The sequence below is a fragment of the Rhododendron vialii genome, chromosome 13a (genome assembly GCF_030253575.1).
Source record: "Rhododendron vialii isolate Sample 1 chromosome 13a, ASM3025357v1".
Classification (NCBI taxonomy): Eukaryota; Viridiplantae; Streptophyta; class Magnoliopsida; order Ericales; family Ericaceae; genus Rhododendron; species Rhododendron vialii.
Window position 1 is genome coordinate 28,359,678 of NC_080569.1, and position 21,118 is coordinate 28,380,795.

The following is a 21,118-nucleotide window of genomic DNA, read 5'->3' on the forward strand; positions in this document are numbered from 1 at the left end:
AAATACAAGCATTTGTGAAAGCGTCAAGCATATAAAAATAAAAGAACAAGACACGATCCAGAACAAATTCAATTTTTATATAAATAGGAAAGTACCACTTCTATAACCAAAAATAGGTTCCCATCCAGAAATTTACAGAAACGAGTAACCAAAATTGACTGTCATTTTGCAGGATAGAGCACACAAAAATTATCTACAGAAAAATGTCTCCAATTTGTGAGGTGACCGATGCGGTTTAGTAAATTCTTGCTACTTTTACTCCATGCTGAAGCCTATCACATACTCCCAGAATTAAATACATACAAATCCAGTAAGGTATTGTAATGCCCCTTCTCTATTTCCTCCTCGTGCACCTGATGAAGGAGAAGGGTCTCAATAATTAAGTCTTCCCAATCAACATAAACCTTCATTCTCCTTCTTCGCTTCTTTCCAACATTCACGCCGTCTGATATGCAAAGGTTACCATTGTCACCTGAATCACCATTTTGCGGGCCCATAATCTTATTAATACGTAGCTTAGCAGCCTTTATCTTCTCTCTCCTCCTCTGATATGCCAAGCATCCAGCAACAAAAGATGGTGGCATTGCAACTAATCCCACGTCTTTTTCCAGTATTTTCCTGAGCAAAAGCTTTCTGCTCAGTTCTGACTTTCCTTTCCACCACTCCCTACAATCTAAAAGATCGAACCCTCTCCCTTTTTTCCTTCTATTTTTACATCCACACTCTTCAAGATAATCGGTATTAGAAATTTCATTTGAATATTCTGAATACATCATTGACAAGCACTCATGTGATATCTTGAGCGTCTCCAAATCGTCTCTAGTCCCTCTCAGGGAAGAACGCTTATCTTGCACCTTGAAATATTGAGAATCGTTTTCCACCCCATGATTATGAAGCCCATATTCTGCTTCTTCGCTCAAACAGCTTCCAACCAAATCATCCATATCAAACCCAACATGATCTACAACCTTCCTCTTCTTGCCATGCTTAGACATTGACTTCAATTCCATGTATTCCAACACAAACAGTGCATTCTTAACAATGTTCTTAACTGTAATATCTTTTCCCCAAGGCAATACTTGTGCAACCTTCACCAGATTCTCTAAAAGCTCCTTATACCGCAGCTTGCACGTAACAACCGCCACATGTAACTCCATCGCCACATCCTCAATCCGAACATCGACTGCATTCAACTGAGCAACGAAAACCAACACAGCCACGACCACCGGAAGCGGTCTCCGCCCCGTGGTCAAGTACCACTTCACCATACACTGGACCAAGAAAATCCCCTGCTTCAACATCCTCCCAACCTTATCCACATTATCCAACGAAACAAAACAAGTCCGGACTGCCCGTTGAAATGAATCCACGATGTCAAACTCCGGCAACTTCAACCGCATAAACTGAACAACCCGACTAACCATCCGACCCAGCTCGTGAACATCGCAACCTACCTTATCCCCGACCTCCACCAGGGCCAACGACTTGTTATCTCTTCTCATCACAACGTACGCGCACGCGCCTATGAGAACCGGAAACCAATCCCCCTGCCCGTACTCCCCCTCGGTAACAGTCTCTACCATAACCCTGACCTCGTCTTTCTTCGAGGGCGAAAAGTCGAATAACGAGGTGATGCGTTCGATGTTTTGTTTGGCGTAATATATTTTGGTCTCTTTGTAGTTAAAGGTGCTGCCAGAGCCGGCGGTGCCGGTGTGGACAAAGGTGCCAGTGGGGCCACTGATCCCGCCCAAGCTGTGCTGGAAGTTGTCAAAGTCCTGGACGGCGCCGCACGAGGCACAGAAGGAGTTGCCATCGTTGTCGTCGGCGAGAGATCTCATGCCGCAGCTCGTACAGGGGCGAGAACTCGCCATGTCCACGCCCTAAAGCTGATGTGTTTGGTTGGTTTGTTTACAGAGAAACTACTAGTATTAGGTCACAGGAAAAAGCTATGGTATAAGTGGGTGGGGTGGGGTGGGGTGGGTGGGGGGGGAGGGAAGGGAAGAGGAAAGGAGAGTACCTATGTATCAGCGTATATACGCAGACGTAATACGCAGGTACTCTTTGGACTTTAATGCATCCAGATTTGGGGAGAGAGAGAGAGAGAGATCACATGGTCGTCCTAGGGTTTTGTTCACGCTCGAGCACGTCTATGAGAATCTACAGGTTTTTTTCAAATTGGCAGACGGAATCCATCGATGATCGAACGATCTCCAGAAGCGGGCTGGAATTTGTGAAGGCCAGGTGTCCCTGCAGTGAGGTGTCTTCGCTGCAAATTGCAGCCCAAAATAGCAACACCGTTTGGGGCCAACCGGATCCAGATCCACTACGAGTATTTCTCTGTGAATCGTGTGAGGCTTTTGATATGGGGCTGCCACCACATAAATGAGGAGATCCAAGGGTGGATAACAGTCCTTTCTTATTGTCCCTTGCCGCGTTTCCGGCCAATTCCAGCACCTGTTAAAACAAACATCAGTTAGGCCACCTTCTATTTATACAGGTAAGCCAAATGTGTCTTCAATTTAAGGCTTCCAACGTCTCTAAGAAGATGCACCCTAAATAGTATATAAACATGTCTCCAAAAGGAAAATACAATTCTAATAACTAACATGAAAACATACAGTGAACTGGAAGTATGGACAAATAACAAGTGTAGTTTGTTTCTGTAATCATTCTTTTATGTGGATGTGCGCCTGTAATCGTTCTTCTGGCTTCACCAGCAATATTAGTCAAAATGCACTCTGAATGGAATTTGTCTAATGCAACATGAAAGGCCAACTTTAATGTCATAGGGGCCTGTTCGATCGGATTAAGCATGGGGCAGGACTACAAGCCACTGCATTTCTGACGTCTGAATGCAACAACTGGTGGAGGAATCACATAACTGTTTTGCAACCAGTCCCGCAAATATGAAGAAAACAACACCTTGGGAATGAAGTATTGCCAATCCACTCACTATTAGTCCAGTGAGACACATATCTCCTCATTATATGACTCCAAGCAATTCAACCTGGCCTACAAGTCCTATGAATTTTAACTTTCACGACTGACATTGAAAATTACACAATCTACACAAAAATGGAATCTTGCAAAACTCTAACAGATTAAGCTTTTGGTTTCACATATTTACCATATAGTTAACAGATTCACGCAAAAACTGAACATATCAAAAATCTTATGTTTCAATTCCAAGCAGAAACGAAATAAGGAAAAGCAAAGGAACTAAAACCCTAACTTTCAATTGAAATCAGGCTCGACCTGGGCACAATCCCGGGAAACCATTATAGAAATCAACAAACAAAAAATAACAGAGAAAGATGAACAAAGCAACGAACAGAGAGAGAGACCTTGGCTGTGCGTGGTCGCGTCGGAAGTCGCGAAGGCGAAAATCGCCACTGGTGGTGGTGGCGTTCGGTGGAGGGAAGGTGGCCGGTGGTGGTGGTGTTCGCCGGTGGCGGACGTGGTGGTGGGGTTGGTCTGGTCGTCGGCGTCCTCCTCCCTCTCGCGCGCGCTCTCTCTCTCTCTCTCTCTCTCTCTGCAGATGAACGAGTCTTTTGATTTTAGGTTTTTTTTTTTGTTAACTTACCTAGGCTCAGTCCACGTCACCTATCATGGGTTGGGGCATGGTTTCGTTTCCTGAGCTGCACGCTTATTGAACCGTCCAAACACACAAAAAATGGAGTATTTTGATCGGCCACTTACATACGTTGGATGCCATTGATTTTCGCGATAGCCCACTCGATTTTTTTTTTTTAGAATTTTTGGACGGTTTGGATCATCCATCCGGTGGCCGAAGTGGGCCCGGCTGGCCGTCGAAAATTTAGTCAGGATTTTCCCGTCGGAAACTGTAGCACCACTGTATTGAAACGCCAATAACGTCGAAACAAAATGGGATTTTTTTTTATATCCCTTCGATTTTGACCAAAAATTTATTTTGATCCTACACCTTTTAATTCAGCATAAAAATACTTCAACTTTTCAATTTTTTTCAATGTCATCCTTTAAAAGAAATCCGTTTTCTTTGAGTCCTGCGTTAGGCCGTCTTCTGCCACCGGACGGCTGATCCGAGCCGTCCAAAAATTCTATAAAAAAAAATGAGGGGGCCATTGCGAAAATCAACGGCATCTGATATGTGTAGGGTGCTTGATCCAAATACCCTATTTTTTGTGTATATATGTATATATCCCTAAAGGATGACATAGAAAAAAATTGAAAAGTCGAAGTATTTTTATGCCAAAATTGAAAGGTAAAGGACCAATATGACTTTTCGATCAAAGTCGAAGGGATATAAAAGAAATATTCTCAAACAAAATGGATATGAAGTTTGGTATTGCAAAAAATCAGCTCAATTGGGTAATCATAAGTCATTGATTCAAACTTTCAATTTTTTATTCAAAATTTAGGATCCTGAATATTGAATGATATTTAAAGAAACTTTAGAAAATTGTGCGTAGGAGCGATATGCCGATATCCCATTTATCTGAACCACACGCATAGTAGCGCTTGTTGAGAATAGCATTTATTAAAAAAGTTATATCGATCGGATATTGATAGGAATCAAACCGGAAAGATTATCTCAAAATGATGAACTGTTTATGATAGAATTGGATTGCTAATACCCAACCCCCTTGTGATGGGTACTCCGGTGAATTTGTGGGATTCGCAATCCCGTGCTATTAGCAATCCTTCCAATTTACGTCAACACCAAACAAGATTTTTAGATGCCTGTATAGGATTCATAATCTTATACTAGGTACGCTCAAAACCTATTATCAAACAAGGTCTAAGAGCATCCACGGTGATTTTGTCAAAATCAAAAGGTTGTTAAGGTTAACAACATTTGCTTAAAAAATACTAGCTCACATTGGAATAACCAAACTTAGCAACCTCTTAGCAACTTATCAAATTTTGGTCATTAGATAATCAAAACTAGCAACATTTTGCCAATAACCACATTTCCTCAATCAAGTACATCATCATTTCACAAAAAAATTATCTCTTTTCCATTTTCAACATATAGTGTTTCTAAGAAAAATACTTATAAAAATAATTTTTATTTTTTTGCAAAAACTATTTTTTATTAAAACTTTTTGTTTCAAAAACTGTTCTTTTTATTAATAAAAAACTTTTTTTTCAATAACTATTTTCAAAAAAGGTTTTTTTTTTTAAAAATCAAAGTTCCCAAAAAACAGTTTATTATCATAAAAACTATTTTTAAAAATTCGCTTTCTATGTCACATTTTTTAGATTTTTATAAGTTGAAAATGATTTGTAAGTTTTGGCTATCCATTGAAGGGATTGCCACATCGCCTTTTGGTTATCTATTTAAGGGGTTACTAAGGTTAACAACATAGAGGTCCACAATGATACACTCAAAATTGAATAACCAAAATTTGCCCCAATATTTTACCACCCAAAAATTCTAAGAGTAGTGACGATTTGCAGAGAATCACGCAGAGAAAAACGCGTTTGGTCTCATTTCGGGTCTCCAAAAAATCTAGAAAAATATCCATAAATTTTTAAACATTATTTTATGGGGCCCTGTAAAAAATCAACTCCAGCGGATATCGATAAGTATTACTTTTGGATTCGTAGGGGCGAACTGAGCAATTTCGCCCCTACGAATCCAAAAGTAATACTTACTGATATCCGTTAGACTTGATTTTTTACAGGGCCCCATAAAATAATATTCAAAAATTTATGAATATTTTTTTAGATTTTTTCGAGACCTGAAATGGGACCAAAAGCTTTTGTCTCTGCGTGGTTCTCTGTAAATTGTCCATGCGGATAGCAGGACTGTTTACCACCTTATTCTCACACCAAAAAAACTATGAGCAGAGACAATTCGCAGAGAACCACACAGAGACAAACGCGTTTGGCCCTATTTCGGGTCCCAAAAAAATCTAGAAAAATATCCATAAATTTTTGAATATTATTTTATGGGACCCTGTAAAAAACCAGCTCCAGTGGATATCGGTAAATATTACTTTTTGATTCGTACGGGCGAACTGAGCAGTTTCGCCCCTACGAATCAAAAAATAATACTTACCGATATCCACTGGAGCTGATTTTTTACAAGGCCCCATAAAATAATATTCAAAAATTTATGAATATTTTTCTAAATTTTTTTGGGACCCGAAATGAGACCAAACGCGTTTGTCTCTGCGTGGTTTTCTGCGATTTGTCTCTGCTGTTAGCAGAGCTCGTCAACTAAATAGTTCAAAACAAGCGTCCGATCCGTGATATGCACGGGTCATTGCATGACTGAGATTTTATAGTCCTAGATTCCCACAAACTCTCCATGATCAGCGCAACAAAATCTGTTTGTCATTTATTTGAATTTAATTCTCATTGCATGAGTGGTTCTATGCAAGAGTAATTATTCAGCTTTGCCAGAGTACTATGTGGCGTCACTTACGTGTTACTTCTAACTATTTACACAATGACAAATTATTCAATAGAAACATATGATTCAATTTTGTTGGGTGATTGAAAGACAAAGAATGACTCATTGTGTAATGGCCGCGTTATCTTATTTGCCAAGTATACCACATGGCAATATCACGTACTACTCCGGAGACTACCTAATAATTGGTCTTTAAGCAACAGTGGAGCCAAAAAATCTACTTTTTTTTTTTTTGACAAAAGTCATGAGAAGTTGTATTGATGGAAGCCTAACGACACTTACAATACCGAATTCATTATAAATATTTTGGATAAAGCCAAACTAATCTTCTAACTCAAGATGAGAAAAGTATACGGCAGTTCATGTCTTTCACTCCAACCCAAGCATCGCCTGATGCACATTCTGCTGAAATTAAGACCAAATCGGCGGGGACTCGGTGGCGCACCATCAACGATTGTGGACGGCATCAGAGGTGACGAAGTGGTGTCTTTTAGCGATGCCAATGGCAATGGAGGAACAGCGGCGGTCGAGTTGCACGGCTGTTGCGTTTCCATGGTAATCGTCGTCTTCTCCGACCCTAATTGTTCGTCTTTTTTGGGGGGCTGACTATTTGCAACCACAAATTTTCTGAACGTAGCCTGTTTATACTATGGTACACATTTCATTTGCATATGAAAACAGATTACGTTCAGAAAATTTGTGGTTGCAAATAGTCCGGCCATTTTTTGGGATGCTCCGGCGCTTCTGGGTTTAGTTTGGGGATCTCAGAACGACGTAGCTTTGTATCATAAATAGAATGGCCAAAATCCCCTAAAACGGCATCGTTTTGGGGGGTCTTCAAACTGCAGTGTAATTTGGTCACTGCAGCCTGCAGGGACTCGGAGTCCGCAAATTCCAGCCCGCTTCCGGAGATCGTTGGATCATCGATGGATTCCGTCTGCCAATTTGGAAAAAACCTGTAGATTCTCACAGACGCGCTTGAGCAGGAACAAAACCCTAGGACGACCATGTGATCTCTCTCTCTCTCTCTCTCTCTCTCTCTCTCCCCAAGTCTGGATGCATTAAATTCTAAAGAGTACATGCGTATTACATCTGCGTATATACGCTGATACACAGGTACTCTCCTTTCCTCTTCCTTCCTCCCCCCGCCCCCCCACCACTTATACCATAGCTTTTTCCTGTGACCTAATACTAGTAGTTTCTCTGTAAACAAACCAACCAAACGCGTCAGCTTTAGGGCTTGGACATGGCGAGTTCTCGCCCCTGTTCGAGTTGCGGCGAGAGATCCCTCGCCGACGACGACGACGGCAATTCCTTCTGCGCCTCGTGCGGCGCTGTCCAGGACTTCGACAACTTCCAGCACAGCTTGGGCGGGATCAGCGGCCCCACCGGCACCTTCGTCCACACCGGCACCGCCGGCTCCGGCAGCACCTTTAACTACAAAGAGACCAAAATATATTACGCCAAACAAAACATCGAACGCATCACCTCGTTATTTGACTTTTCGCCCTCGAAGAAAGACGAGGTCAGGGTTATGGTAGAGACCGTTACCGAGGGGGAGTACGGGCAGGGGGATTGGTTTCCGGTTCTCATAGGCGCCTGCGCGTACGTTGTGATGAGAAGAGATAACAAGTCGTTGGTGCTCGTGGAGGTCGGGGATAAGGTAGGTTGCGATGTTCACGAACTGGGTCGGATGGTTAGTCGGGTTGTTCAGTTTATGCGATTGAAGTTGCCGGAGTTTGACATCGTGGATTCGTTTCAACGGGCGGTCCGGACATGTTTTGTTTCGTTGGATAATGAAGATAAGGTTGGGAGGATGTTGAAGCAGGGGATTTTCTTGGTCCAGTGTATGGTGAAGTGGTACTTGACCACGGGGCGGAGACCGCTTCCGGTGGTCGTGGCTGTGTTGGTTTTCGTTGCTCAGTTGAATGCAGTCGATGTTCGGATTGAGGATGTGGCAATGGAGTTACATGTGGCGGTTGTTACGTGCAAGCTGCGGTATAAGGAGCTTTTAGAGAGTCTGGTGAAGGTTGCGCATGTATTGCCTTGGGGAAAAGATATTACAGTTAAGAACATTGTTAAGAATGCACCGTTTGTGTTGGAATACATGGAATTGAAGTCAATGTCCAAGTGTGGCGAGAAGAGGAAGGTTGTAGATCATGTTGGGTTTGATATGGATGATTTGGTTGGAAGCTGTTTGAGCGAAGAAGCGGAATATGGGCTTGATAATCATGGCATGGAAAATGATTCTCAATATTTCAAGGTGCAAGATAAGCGTTCTTCCCCAAGAGGGACTAGAGATGATTTGGAGACGCTCAAGATATCACATGAGTGCTTGTCAATGATGTATTCAGAATATTCAAACAAAATTTCTAATACCGATTATCTTGAAGAGTGTGGATGTAAAAATAGAAGGAAAAAAGGGAGAGGGTTCGATCTTTTAGATTGTAGGGAGTGGTGGAAAGGAAAGTCAGAACTGAGCAGAAAGCTTTTGCTCAAGAAAATACTGGAAAAAGACGTGGGATTAGTTGCAATGCCACCATCTTTTGTTGCTGGATGCTTGGCATATCAGAGGAGGAGAGAGAAGATAAAGGCTGCTAAGCTACGTATTACTAAGATTATGGGCTTGCAAAATGGTGATTCAGGTGACAATGGTAACCTTTGCATATCGGACAGCGTGAATATTGGAAAGAAGCGAAGGAGAGTGAAGGTTTATGTTGATTGGGAAGACTTAATTATTGAGACCCTTCTCCTTCATCAGGTGCAGGAGGAGGAAATAGAGAAGGGGCATTACAATACCTTACTGGATTTGTATGTATTTAATTCTGGGAGTATGTGATAGGCTTCAGCATGGAGTAAAAGTAGCAAGAATTTACTAAACCGCATCGGTCACCTCACAAATTGGAGACAGTTTTCTGTAGATAATTTTTGTGTACTCTATCCTGCAAGATGACAGTCAATTTTGGTTACTCGTTTCTGTAAATTTCTGGATGGTAACCTATTTTTGGTTATAGAAGTGGTACTTACCTATTTATATAAAAATTGAATTTGTTCTGGATCGTGTCTTGTTCTTTTATTTTTATATGTTTGACGCTTTCACAAATGCTCGTATTTGTAGGTCTCTATTGTTAATGTCTGTCCTTTTTCTTCCTGATTGTTGTACTTGTTGGCTTGACCTCTTTTCCCTTCTTACATTGGTACTTGCTTTTTCTAGTGAAATGAGTGCATTTCCTTGTTGTTTGGTTCAAGTGATTACTTTTCCTTTGAGAACCATCGATTGTCTAAGTTCTTGTTTAAATTCGGATGTGTTTGGACTCTTTGGAGTTCACGAGGCTAACTGGGTTGGTTTCTAATGTGGGATTGTGGAATGGGGCAATGCATGGACAACAAAATAACTTTATTTCGAATTGCATTTTATAGATGATAGTACAACCGCATTAGATCACCTCTTTATTTCTGTTCTTACTATTTTTTATAAGTAAATGATTTTATTACTATTTCTGTTTTTAGTATTATCTGTCACCTGGTTCTGTTTATACTCTATGCAAATTCCATCAGGATGTTCATCAGACAGCTTCCATGCTCCCTAATTCCTATCTGTGTCTTTGTGTTTATAGGAATTATGTTTGAAGATATAACGAGACTTTTTTAATTGATCATCATTACACAAGTGATGAGACAGAAAGCACACCAGACTCGGATAGGATTAGAATCCTACACGCACATAGTAATAGACACACAAAAGTTTCCAGTTCTAGCAAGTGTCAGCACTCCAGATGTTCCATATGGAAGTACCTTTAAGACGGAATTGCTTTACTGCATTACCCCCTGGCCTGAGCTGCCATCAGGAGAACAGTCTTCACGATTAGTTGTATCCTGAAGAATGAATTTTCTGCAGAGTACTATGATGAAAGGTATGATAGAAGGTGGAGCCCGAGGAGGTCTGAAGGAAAGTTTTGAGCACTACATCAATTCATTATATCAGCAATTGAAGACGGTTGATGCCAAGGACATTGCTTCCAATAAGGAACAGGTTTTAGCTACTCTACAGGGGGAGCCACAGTCGGATTGGAAGCTGGCAGCTCAGTATTTTGCTAATTTTACCATGTTATCTACCATTTTTTGGGGGATATATTTGTGCTTGTGCGCATCTGGCTAGCAGCGCCTAGCATGATCCAAGGTCTCGAGTTTCTTGGGTTAGACTTGCCAGATTCAATTGGTGAAGTAATCTCGTGTGTGGGGTCTTGCTTCTTCAAGGTGAACGGGTGCCGGAGTTGATTTCACGCTTCATGCAGGTAGAACACAAAAGGGTATTGCTCACATTTTCACCTGTCTTCTTAATGTTCTGGTTTTCCTACTTGTTCTGATGGAATTCACCTTGTTTTCCTGTCTAAATTTAGCCACTGACCATGGAGTTAAAGCACAAGGGGAAGGATGGTTGCTAACTGTTGCCTTGATTGAAAGAAGCAATGTGGCAGCTGTTGATTCGAGATTCAAGTGGACATTGTGATCCATATGTGGTCTTTACTTGTAATGGGAAAACTGGAACCAGCTCAATCAAATTCCAGAAATCTGATCCTCAGTGGAATGGTGAATTGATTTACCTTAAAGTCAACATCTCAATCTACTTCATTTGGAGCTCGTAGTTCTGTCATTTATTAAAGCTGCAACTGTGCAAACTTTGGCCATATTATGTCAAAATCTATACCTCCTTAAGTCTCTATCACACGTGCCTTTATTTGATGTTTGGGTTCCTCTTCAAGGAAAGTTAGCTCAGGCATGTCAGTCGAAGCTGCATTTAAGAATTTTCTTGGACAATACTAGAGGAACCAATGTTGTTAAAGAGTATTTAACTAAGATGGAGAAGGAAGTGGGAAAGAAGGTAAGTCGGACCTGATCTGTCCTGGAAATTCACTTTCCCAGTTGATTTCATCTTCGGAGCCTTTAGAGTTCCATTGGTTACTTATTACTTCAATTGGAAACTTCTGTAGATAAGACTTCAATCTCCTCAAACAAATTCAGCATTTCAGAAACTCTTTGGGCTTCCCCCAGAGGAATTTCTCATCAATGATTTTACTTGTCACCTGAAACGCAAAATGCCTGTGCAGGTACTGTTGGAGCTCTGTTGTATATTTTTTTATTGCAATATTGGTTTTTCATGTTTGCCTTAAGATTTGATCTGTCTGATGTGGGTTACATAAATGATATGTATATCTCATTACAGTTTGATTGTTCATGCACAGGGCCGCCTATTCTTATCAGCAAGAAATAGGTTTCCATGCAGATCTATTTGGACACAAGACCAACTTCCATTTTTTGTGGGAGGACATAGAAGATATTCAAGTGGTTGCTCCTACTTTATCATCAATGGGTAGTCCAATTGCTGTCATGACTTTACGGCCTGGCAGAGGTGAGGATGCAAGGCATGGTGCAAAGACACGAGATCAAGAAGGCAGGCTAAAGTTCCATTTCCAGTCTTTTGTATCCTTCAATGTTGCACACAGGTACTACCAAGTGCACACTATCCAAACTTAGTTTTTCTTGGTCCTAATAGATTGCTGAACATTTTGATTTTTATTGCTTTTGCCGTTGTTTCGTTTAGTTATAGAACCACCCTTTTCTCCCAAATATTTTTTAGTGTCAAATGCATTTTGAAATAATTACATGAGCATACACAAAAGATTAAAATAGTATATTGTAATAAATGTACGCTCTCAGGACTTAACCTGGATAGCTAACTTTTGGATACATATCCTCATTATTTAAGATGGAGGGTCTTGCGAGGTGCAACATGGATGCACTTTCACACCCGTACTCGTACGTAGCCAAGGTAACATAGCCCACAGGTACATAAGAAAATCTTCCATCATATGCCAGATTACGCTCTTAAACAGATTGTGCAACAACTGGGAGAACATGTAACATAATGAATGCATATTTCTCTGACACCCTGAGAGGCTAGGCTACTAAAAGTCAAACTAACCAAATCATGAAACAAATGTCTATCTTTGTAGCTGAAGGATAAACTATAAAAACTGACACATGAATAAGTTAGATACTTTTTATCTCATAAAAATCTGAAAGATATAGCAGACACCTTTTAGCAGGTGGAGAATAAACTGCAAAACACCGCAGCTAAACAATAGGAGGAGGGCCAGAGAACACCATGACCAGGCTAAAGGGAGAACCGATGATGCACGGACACGGACACAGATACGGACACGGGAATTCTAAAAAAATGGAGACACGGACAGGGCGGGGGACACGCCACATGTATATTTATTTATTTGTTTCAATTTTTTTCCAAATTTAAATGTCAAAATGTGGACAAAACGAAGAATCCATAGTTCCAATACCATTCAAACAAAACAAGACATCCATAAGTTTGATACAACCCTATTGAAAAATTACAGTTTGACTCCCAAAATTAAAAAAAATTATAGTTTGAAAAATTTATATTTTGACCCCCGCCATGTCCCCATCGGTGTCCCGCTGTGTCCCCCTCAAAAATTTATATTAAATTATGGGACACACCAGGTGGTGTGTCCCGTACGTGTCCCTGCGTGTTCCCGTGTCCGGACACTGCGAAACATCGACCTTTAGAGGTGTCGGTGCTTCATAGGGGAGAACAAACTAAGCAACTCCACTGTTACTAGGAATTGGACTTTTGCTGTTGTTCTCTGTCACGAATAACTCTTCCAGCTAATTGTCATTTACAAACTCTGTACCCGCAAGCATTCCCTAGTAATGGAGGAGTACTCCAAGAAATCAACTCTAGACTGCTGGAGAACTAATCCTAGAAACCCTGGTGGGGTATTCCTAGTAATGAAGCCTGCGGATGAATGGGCATCCTCAAGTGCCTTCGAGTTACTGTTATTTGTCTTGCTTCCCCAAAATGGCTATTTCAACTATGTTATCGACTCTTCTTGACTCTAGTATCAGCAATTGTATTCTAGTCATGCTGAGACTCTATGTTGTCCTAAGTTTCATAGCTCTAATTCAATCAAAATGGATTCTTTCTCATTACTAGAAGTCTGATCATTTTGGTGCATTTGGGTCTTCTCATGTCGATGAACAATTCTATTTACATGTTTTTTTCATTTGGAAATCAATATCCTTACTGTTTGTACCCCTAGGTGTTTTGCGATGAGCTCCCCTCCATACCCCATCTCTCAATATCTCTCCATACCCCCACTTTTGGCCCCTTCTCGAGCCCAAAACTATGATCCAAGCTGTTTATATTGTAAAGTCCGCTACATAGGATACCTCTACAAAAAAATAAGCTTAAAATTTTGATAGACGAGTTCACAAAAAAGTGCACATTGCTTGATAAGTTCATGTTTAATTTTTTACTTGTCGTTCATGTTATAGGACAAAATACAATTTGTTCAGAAGGTGGGCTATGGAGGAGTAAGGAGAGATGGGAGTGTGGAAGGGAGCAGAACCCGGTGTTTTGAGGCTAAGAACTTTTGTGTTTCTCTTTTATTTTTAAAGTTCAGTGTCTGTCATATTTACTGTTTACTTCTTCGCTAAAGTTCTATAGTTGTTTCTATAAATTTTTTAATCTTTCCAGTCACTTTCTGTTTATGTTACTCCTGTTTTCACTACGGTTCTCTGTGTCTTGACCGCATCTTTTGGCATAACTGCTTATTCCCTACCTTGGGACTGATTTGGTTTCCCAGCGTTTTCAAAAGTCAAAAGTGCTTCTGAAATGGATTTGTAAATTTGGCTAATAGGAATAAAATAACTGTATATGTAAACTTTCTTTGTCACGTAACAATATTTGTGTTCTCATGTCATACGTGCTCATTTGGTTGGCACATAAGCTATTGATAATTGCAATCATGTTTCCTTTTCTACGAGTAGATTGTAGAAAGGAGTTATTTGAATCCCTAACAGAAACGATTTGTTTAGACCATCTTTGTGTCCTTGTACATGGGTATTGTAGTACATGAATAAGTTCCTAGGTTCAGCGCTTGAAGCATCACATTTGCTGATATTTTTGTTGCTGATTTCAGCCTGAACTCTGTATTCCTATATATACATACTAATTTGATGACAACATATAGGTTGGGATCATCTTGGAAACATTAAGAGCAGTCATTACTAATGAGTGGCTTTTGATGATTGCTATGGTTTGATACCCTGAAAATAATATACTATTGTTTCTTGTTGTGACTCAACTGTAATGATCCCTAACAGGACTATCATGGCACTTTGGAAGGCAAGAGCATTGAGTCCGGAGCAGAAGGTACTGATAGTTCAGGAAGAATCGGAACCTAAAAACCTCGAAGTAGTTGAAGAAGAAGGTGAACCTAAAAGTCTCCAAATAGAAGAGAGTGGATCCTTCCTTCGTGGGCCTTGGGGATGTCAGCATGTCTCTGGTTTATTCATCCGTTCTCTGTCCCTGTGAGCCTTTCTTTTAACTTCATTAGTCATCTCTCTCTCTCTCTCTCTCTCTCTCTCTCTCTCTCTCTCTCTCCGTCCATGTGTGTGATGGCATCTGCCTCTGTGCTTCAGGCAGATATATAGTTGGGTGAAGCTCCTTACTTCTTCTACCCATTGAAGAATCCATCCTATGTTCTTTATAGAAATCTCGAAGTAGATCCCTATTAGATTTCTTGGAGGGTTCCAACCTAGAATCAATTGGCAATAGGTGGAGTTGCCTTTAGCTTTTATTAATCAAGCTTGGGTGGCTTAGATGAGCGATGTGGGATAAAGTCTAAGTGTCTAACATAACCTAGATATTTGATGTGTTTGTGGCTCGTGTCTGTGCCCGCGCGTGCGTGTTTCTTTGTCATTCCGTAACCGATTAATGCCATTGTTTCGTACACCAGGACTCTTCCTTTTTTTTTGGCGCCGGGTTAATATTATTGATTGAAGTAAATACCCATTCCCTAATCCGAATGTTTGATGGGAACTATTGTCATATTGTGAATCATGAGCCAGTTTATTTGCTGATGTCTGATGGACGTGTTTCTTCAAACTAACATAATGACATGAAGTGGAAAATGGGTGGTGGAAAATGAGAAGCTCATAATTAGAAAGTATGAGTAAAATTTTGTTGTTGTGAGTATACGTTGATACTCCTGGAACCAAGTTGTCGAGTATGATGGCAAATCACTTTTGACCTTCAAAGAAAATAAGAGGTCGAGTGCATCTCGGAACGAACTTCGGATGGGCCCAGTTGAGTATCCTAATGCTTTGGATAACCAGCTTACTCAACCACGTTTACCTGGTTCAGTTCCTTTCTGAGCAGACTCTGTGGATTCCAGTCTACTAATAGGAGGTAAGCAGAGTCTCTTTTTGTAGAAATCAATATTCATGCATTGTTTTTCCTTTCTTCTTTGTTTACTCTACTTAGGAATAACCTCACCAGAAAGAAAGAGAAGACAAAGAAACAAAAGTTTCCGAGGCTGTTAATGACTAGGTGGTACTGAACTGTTGTACTGGTTTCTGCTACGGGTATGTGTCCAAGGGTCAGGTTCATCTTCTTCTTTTTTTGGCATAACGGCACCTTGATATCTGCAACCACTTCTCTTTTAGTCCTACCCATGAATCTTACATCAGTTGTTGAAGCCTTGATTTTCTCATGTTTTGTGTTCCTTTTTGATGAATCCTCAGTATTCTTCTGAACACACACACACACACACACACACACACATATACATATATATATCATGATTTCACTGCACTTGAGAGTCCTAGGGGCGGGAGCCAGAAATATGAGTTAGTTCGTCAAAATTTAATTTAAAATTGTTGATAACATATATTTTGATTCAGCCGTTGGGAAATTATTTTCTAATAACCATGAAAATTTAACCTACAAAAACCCCTGACGAAACATAATATTTTGGAAATTGTTAATGATAATATTCATGTGTTATCAAAGATGCCCTTTTCATTGTGCACATAACAATATATCATTTATCCATTAATCATCTTTCAATTGCGGCATGAATTCTTAACAATTTGCACAATTTTTTTTCCTTCCATTTGGATGGAATATTTGGGGCAATCTCATGACGTGTAGAATTTTAAGGACAATATTACAATTTCAATGGGGTCAAATTTACAAATTAATCGCAGACCTGTGACAATGATACAATTTTTAGAAAGTTGAGGGGGGTCAAGTAACCCCACTTGACTCTGCTTCCCTCCACCCAAGTTGAGACTATACCAAGTTCAAAATGGGTAATTGCATATAGAAAATATAACGTGTTCTGTGAACTTTCACCACATACAACATTATCTAACACCCCCTCCTCCCTACAGGGATATGCCCACACTAATTTCTAGAATATTGGTTCTCAGGGTTCATGACTATTTTATTCAACCACATTATTTTCCAGTAGTTGCCTGTCTGATTGAAGTAATGCTGACATTATATCTTGATTACTATTTGCAAGTTTATTTCTGGTTCTTTGATTACTTGAAGGTTTGCTTTCATAGGTTGATGTTGAAATTCAAATGTGTGCCTTTGCATAGACTCGTGAATATTTGGCAGAAATAGTCTGTACCAATAGTTTCCAATAGAGCCTCTATTGGAATGTAAAAACACTTCCAAGTTGACCTTTAGCACATGATTTTTCTGCAATTCCCTTGTTCGTCACTGCCTTTTTCGTCCAAAGACATGGATTGCAGTCACTGTTGCTTTGTTTGCCACTGCCTTTTTCGGCCAAAACGTCGCTTTGGCCAGTCCCAAATTATGGTTTTACCCTGCTTATGTGGTTTTGCACCTGTGTTTTCCTGCAGTTGCAGATTTACGAGACCATTTGGAACAGCCAATTACCACAGGAGTATGTCATGAAGTTCCAGCAGGCTCAAGAGGATAAGGTTTACTCGTCTTGCCTTTTCAACTCTCTGATTTTTTCTCTTCCCTCTCGTTCATATTATGGCCACTTTCATGTTGACCTTTGCATTGGATGACTTGAGCACCATTAGGTTCCTTGATTTGTTGTGATTGGCATTGACACTTTAATGTTACACCATAATCAAGAATCATGCTGAGAAGTACTTCGCAAATGGAAAAACTCTTAGACTGCATCCTATTCCAGTAATCAACAATACAACATACATACTTCTTTGTATAATTTTTTAATCATACCCATATTTGCATTTTTGCTCCCAATAACGCAGAAAAAGCAAAATGTCCTGACTCACGAGTCCATTTCCCCAAACATCACTAAAGAAGAATGCCTTCGAAAAGTCTGTTTGCATAGACCTTTGACCATATATGCTGCACAAAATTTTTTGTGGGGCCCATTTTGGGTCCCTCAAAGATGATCCGAACTGCTCATTTTTCTTCAAATGATTTATTGATTTTTTAAGGGTACCCGTAAAATATAAGCTCAATCCAATATCGGTAAGAGCTTTTTCAAAATTAATTCGTAGGGCAAATCACACAGTGTCGCCCTACGAATGTTGTGTTAAACCACGATCGACAATAGGGATTAAAAATGAGGCAATACCGAAGAACAGACCCATGAAAATAGGAAGGCGAGGAGAAACAAGCTATTGGATTGGACCGGGTCATTCAGTTTGATTGGGTTTCTTGGTTACTTGCTCACCCCTGGATTCGAGAGGTTATTCAATGCTTTTGTAGCACTGCCTTGTGGTGCCTCAATCCCTTTTTCAGCACATATTATGATGGAGTTCATACACTTTATCCTGAGCCTTACCACAATGGTTAGTGAAAAAGTGACCTGAGAAACCATGTGGTGGTGCCCAGCTATGGGCACTGGATAATTTTTCCCTTGACTCAGAGGAGCGGTCTTTTCACGGTTCTTCTGCTAGTCTTGGTTGGTTCCAACGTAGAAAAATACTCCTTGTCCTAAAAAATTGCTCATTTACACCAGGGTTTTAAATAAAGGTCGCTACGTATAGTATCGGTGTTATGTAACGGGATTTTGGATCTGCAATACCGTTATTTGCCTATGTATTGGCCCGGCACGGTCTGATGTCGGCCAACATACGGCCGTTTCACCGACACCTTTATGTTTCCTGATAACGTGATTTAAAACCCTGGTTTGCACTATTTGAACTTCTTAAAAAAATAATTATTGTTTGTAATTACTATTATTTTGTTATACAATTGTCTGATAAATTTCACTTTGTTCTATTAGATAAAGTTTTTAAAATAAGAGATGTATTATAAACTACGTAGGGAGGTGTCGGTCCTGGTTTTTGTGTGCCTTCGAAATCAGGGGTGTTAGTTTGTTGTTGCTTAATAAACAAGACAGGTTTCTTGATTTTTGGAGAGCAACAGTTCGGGTTATCAAATATCCTACTGTTGCATTGGACAATGCTGTTGTGGAACTTGCTACTTGAAGCCATTCATCGACTAGAACTGTCTTGGATGCTATGCTTTGAGTTGTGATATTGGGCTACTACTGGTTTTCCTAATTGCATTGTTTTGAACACTACTTTGGGGTGGTCTGAGATTGCTAATAGTGTCAGTTGCCCTTGGTGCTGCTATATATGCAAATTCAAGTCGACCCAAGAATGCGACTGTGAAGCTGATATCGATGTAGTCCAATACAAGGACCGTTCCTTGTTCTGCAATTTGGATGTCATCCTTTTTGTGATATTGCTACTATGTTCCATTTTCAGTTACTTTACTACTGTACTTTTTGTTTCCCTTTGATTCGTAGGTTGGCTGCTAGCCACCCTTGTAATCATGTTGCGGCCCGAGTGGGCATACAATTATCTGGTGGTTGGGTGCCAACCTTGCTTGTTGGGATGTTTCCCTCCTGCTGTGATGTCATTCTTGCTCTTGCTCCTTTTAGTCTTTGTATTCGTTACGACTGATTAATAAAATTTCCTTGCTGTTCAAAAAGAAAAATATTATAAACTACAAGGTAGGGATGGGTTTGGCATCCAATTGGTGAACAGACGAAATTATCATTTTTATTTCAATTACCACTGGATTTTAAGGAGATTCTTAATTAACAGGGAGTGGAATGGGCAAAAGGGGAGAATGGGGCAGTTTGGGCAAAAGATCTGGAGATACAACAAAGGGCAACCTGGGCAAAAAATCAGGTGCTACAAAAATATTCGTATGCGATCTACCAGAAGATATGGATGAATCATGGTTAAAGCAGATCTTCTCTGGTGCTGGGAAAATTATGGACGTCTACATTCCAAGGAAGAGGTCATTTTGGCTACACCAAAGATTTGGATTCGTAAGGTATGGAAACAAAGAGGAGGGTTTGAAGGCAATAAAGATGTGGAATACTGCTCAAATCCAAGGTCATAGATTGCTGGTAAGAGTGACAAGATTCAACAATACCAGATGGAACAAACAAGGTCAGAATGCTGGGGTAAGGAAAGTGTATAGAGTAGTGAAGAACAAAAACCCCAGAGCTGAAGAACCCAATCGCATCCCAAATTCTCATAATGCAACTGTGATGAAGAACCAAAGCAACAGATTTGCTGCTAAAACAGGGAAAGAAGCTCAGCCATGTATCAACGTTTCAGAATTGGGGAATGAATGGTTGTCCAGAAGTGCTATTGCAAAGCTATCCCCCTTTAGGTCAATGGTATACATGCAAGATCATCTCAGAAATCTTGGATACTCAGACATTAAGGTATGTCCAATGGATAGTGATAGAGTTGTCCTTACCTTTCCCAACGTTGAAGACAGATTCTATTTTCAATGGGGGAAAGATGGGATGTCTCAAAGAATGTTTTTTGGAAATTCATAAGTGGAATGATACCATTTCTACCCAGGGATCCAGATTAGTTTGGTTGAACTGCTATGGTATCCCACTCCATGTTTGGAATGCAATCACCTTTAAAAAAATTGGCCAAATTTGGGGAGAAATCATTTCTATTAGTGAAGATTCATTTAATGTATTTCATTCTCTGTTGGTAAAGTACTCATCTCCACAACTACCATGGAAACAATCAATCAGGTGATTACTCTTGTTAACAAGGACAGGAGATACAATGTTAGAGTATCTGAGGAATAATATGTGATCAACACCTTTTTAAGATCTGAATGCAGGTGTAAGGGTTGTTCATTAGCAGAGGATAAACCTGAGGTTCAAAATTAGGATAAACCTGAGGTTCAAAATTTGAATGTGAATCATAAAGAGAATGTTGAGATGGGAAATGAATTGGCAATTGGGGAGGAAGTGGTAGAGAAACAAACGAGGAAGCCGAAAAGTTTGTGGAGACAGAAGTGAGATCATTACAGCTTGTTAATGTGGGCATGCATGGGTGTAATAATGAGATGGTTGCAAGAGACACACTATCTTCTTCTTCGGGGATTGAGACATCAGTTGGGGAGTGGAAAGGTTAGGGGCAGCATGGGAGAGGGAGCAGAAATAAATGCACTTCATAATATCAATTTGGCCCCTCTTAACTATTATTGGGCTAAATCGAATTTTACTGCTTCCAAGGACAAGCCTCAGTAATTTGGTGGAAAATCATGACAGTGGGGCAGCTAACTCTATTAGTTGGGTAGCTAACTCTGTCAATGAGAATCCAGCACCAACTAGTATCTTAAGTGAGAGAAAAGATGAAGGTAAAAATGGGGATGGACGCCTTGATCAATATGTAGTTAACCTCACTGATGATGAACCCATTCTCGCCCCATTAAAAGCTGCCATCAATGGAGTAAAAGGAAAGAAGAAGAGGAAATCTATCAATGATATTCTTGGCTTCACCAAGGTTAACTCGTTGAACGAGGGAAGGAAGAACAAACAAAAG

General features: G+C 40.2%; 3 protein-coding genes and 1 pseudogene across 6 annotated transcripts; 3 read left to right on the top strand and 1 right to left on the bottom strand.

Moving 5' to 3' along the window:
- Positions 1–60: 60 nt before the first annotated feature.
- Positions 61–3,569, bottom strand: LOC131313153 (plant-specific TFIIB-related protein PTF2-like). 3 transcript variants are annotated; one of them, XM_058341291.1, is made up of 3 exons: positions 3,345–3,548; positions 2,018–2,454; positions 61–1,886 (listed from the first exon to the last, which is right to left on the bottom strand). In XM_058341291.1, the coding sequence occupies exon 3, from the start codon at positions 1,869–1,871 to the stop codon at positions 276–278; it is 1,596 nt and encodes a 531-aa protein (XP_058197274.1). In that variant the 5' UTR covers positions 1,872–1,886; positions 2,018–2,454; positions 3,345–3,548; the 3' UTR covers positions 61–275. The 3 variants fall into 3 exon arrangements, with proteins under 3 accessions (XP_058197274.1, XP_058197272.1, XP_058197273.1); XM_058341289.1 differs by having other exon boundaries at positions 61–2,454; positions 3,345–3,569; XM_058341290.1 differs by having other exon boundaries at positions 61–2,454; positions 2,607–3,546.
- A 3,716-nt stretch (positions 3,570–7,285) lies between these two features.
- On the top strand, positions 7,286–9,457 carry LOC131313564 (plant-specific TFIIB-related protein PTF2-like). Of its 2 annotated transcripts, none has more exons than XM_058341942.1 (2): positions 7,286–7,519; positions 7,602–9,457. In XM_058341942.1, the coding sequence occupies exon 2, from the start codon at positions 7,650–7,652 to the stop codon at positions 9,240–9,242; it is 1,593 nt and encodes a 530-aa protein (XP_058197925.1). In that variant the 5' UTR covers positions 7,286–7,519; positions 7,602–7,649; the 3' UTR covers positions 9,243–9,457. The 2 variants fall into 2 exon arrangements, with proteins under 2 accessions (XP_058197925.1, XP_058197924.1); XM_058341941.1 differs by having other exon boundaries at positions 7,635–9,457.
- A 500-nt stretch (positions 9,458–9,957) lies between these two features.
- LOC131313566 (C2 and GRAM domain-containing protein At1g03370-like) lies at positions 9,958–14,848 on the top strand (annotated as a pseudogene).
- Positions 14,849–15,685: 837 nt separating this feature from the next.
- LOC131313565 (uncharacterized) lies at positions 15,686–20,443 on the top strand. The gene is made up of 2 exons (XM_058341943.1): positions 15,686–17,239; positions 19,358–20,443. The coding sequence occupies exon 2, from the start codon at positions 19,366–19,368 to the stop codon at positions 20,107–20,109; it is 744 nt and encodes a 247-aa protein (XP_058197926.1). The 5' UTR covers positions 15,686–17,239; positions 19,358–19,365; the 3' UTR covers positions 20,110–20,443.
- The last annotated feature ends 675 nt before the right edge of the window (positions 20,444–21,118 follow it).

Bases quoted from the DNA above. Each gene is read 5' to 3' on its own strand.
- LOC131313153 (XM_058341289.1), bottom strand. From the start codon at position 1,871: ATGGCGAGTTCTCGCCCCTGTACGAGCTGCGGCATGAGATCTCTCGCC.
- LOC131313564 (XM_058341942.1), top strand. From the start codon at position 7,650: ATGGCGAGTTCTCGCCCCTGTTCGAGTTGCGGCGAGAGATCCCTCGCC.
- LOC131313565 (XM_058341943.1), top strand. From the start codon at position 19,366: ATGGGCAAAAGGGGAGAATGGGGCAGTTTGGGCAAAAGATCTGGAGAT.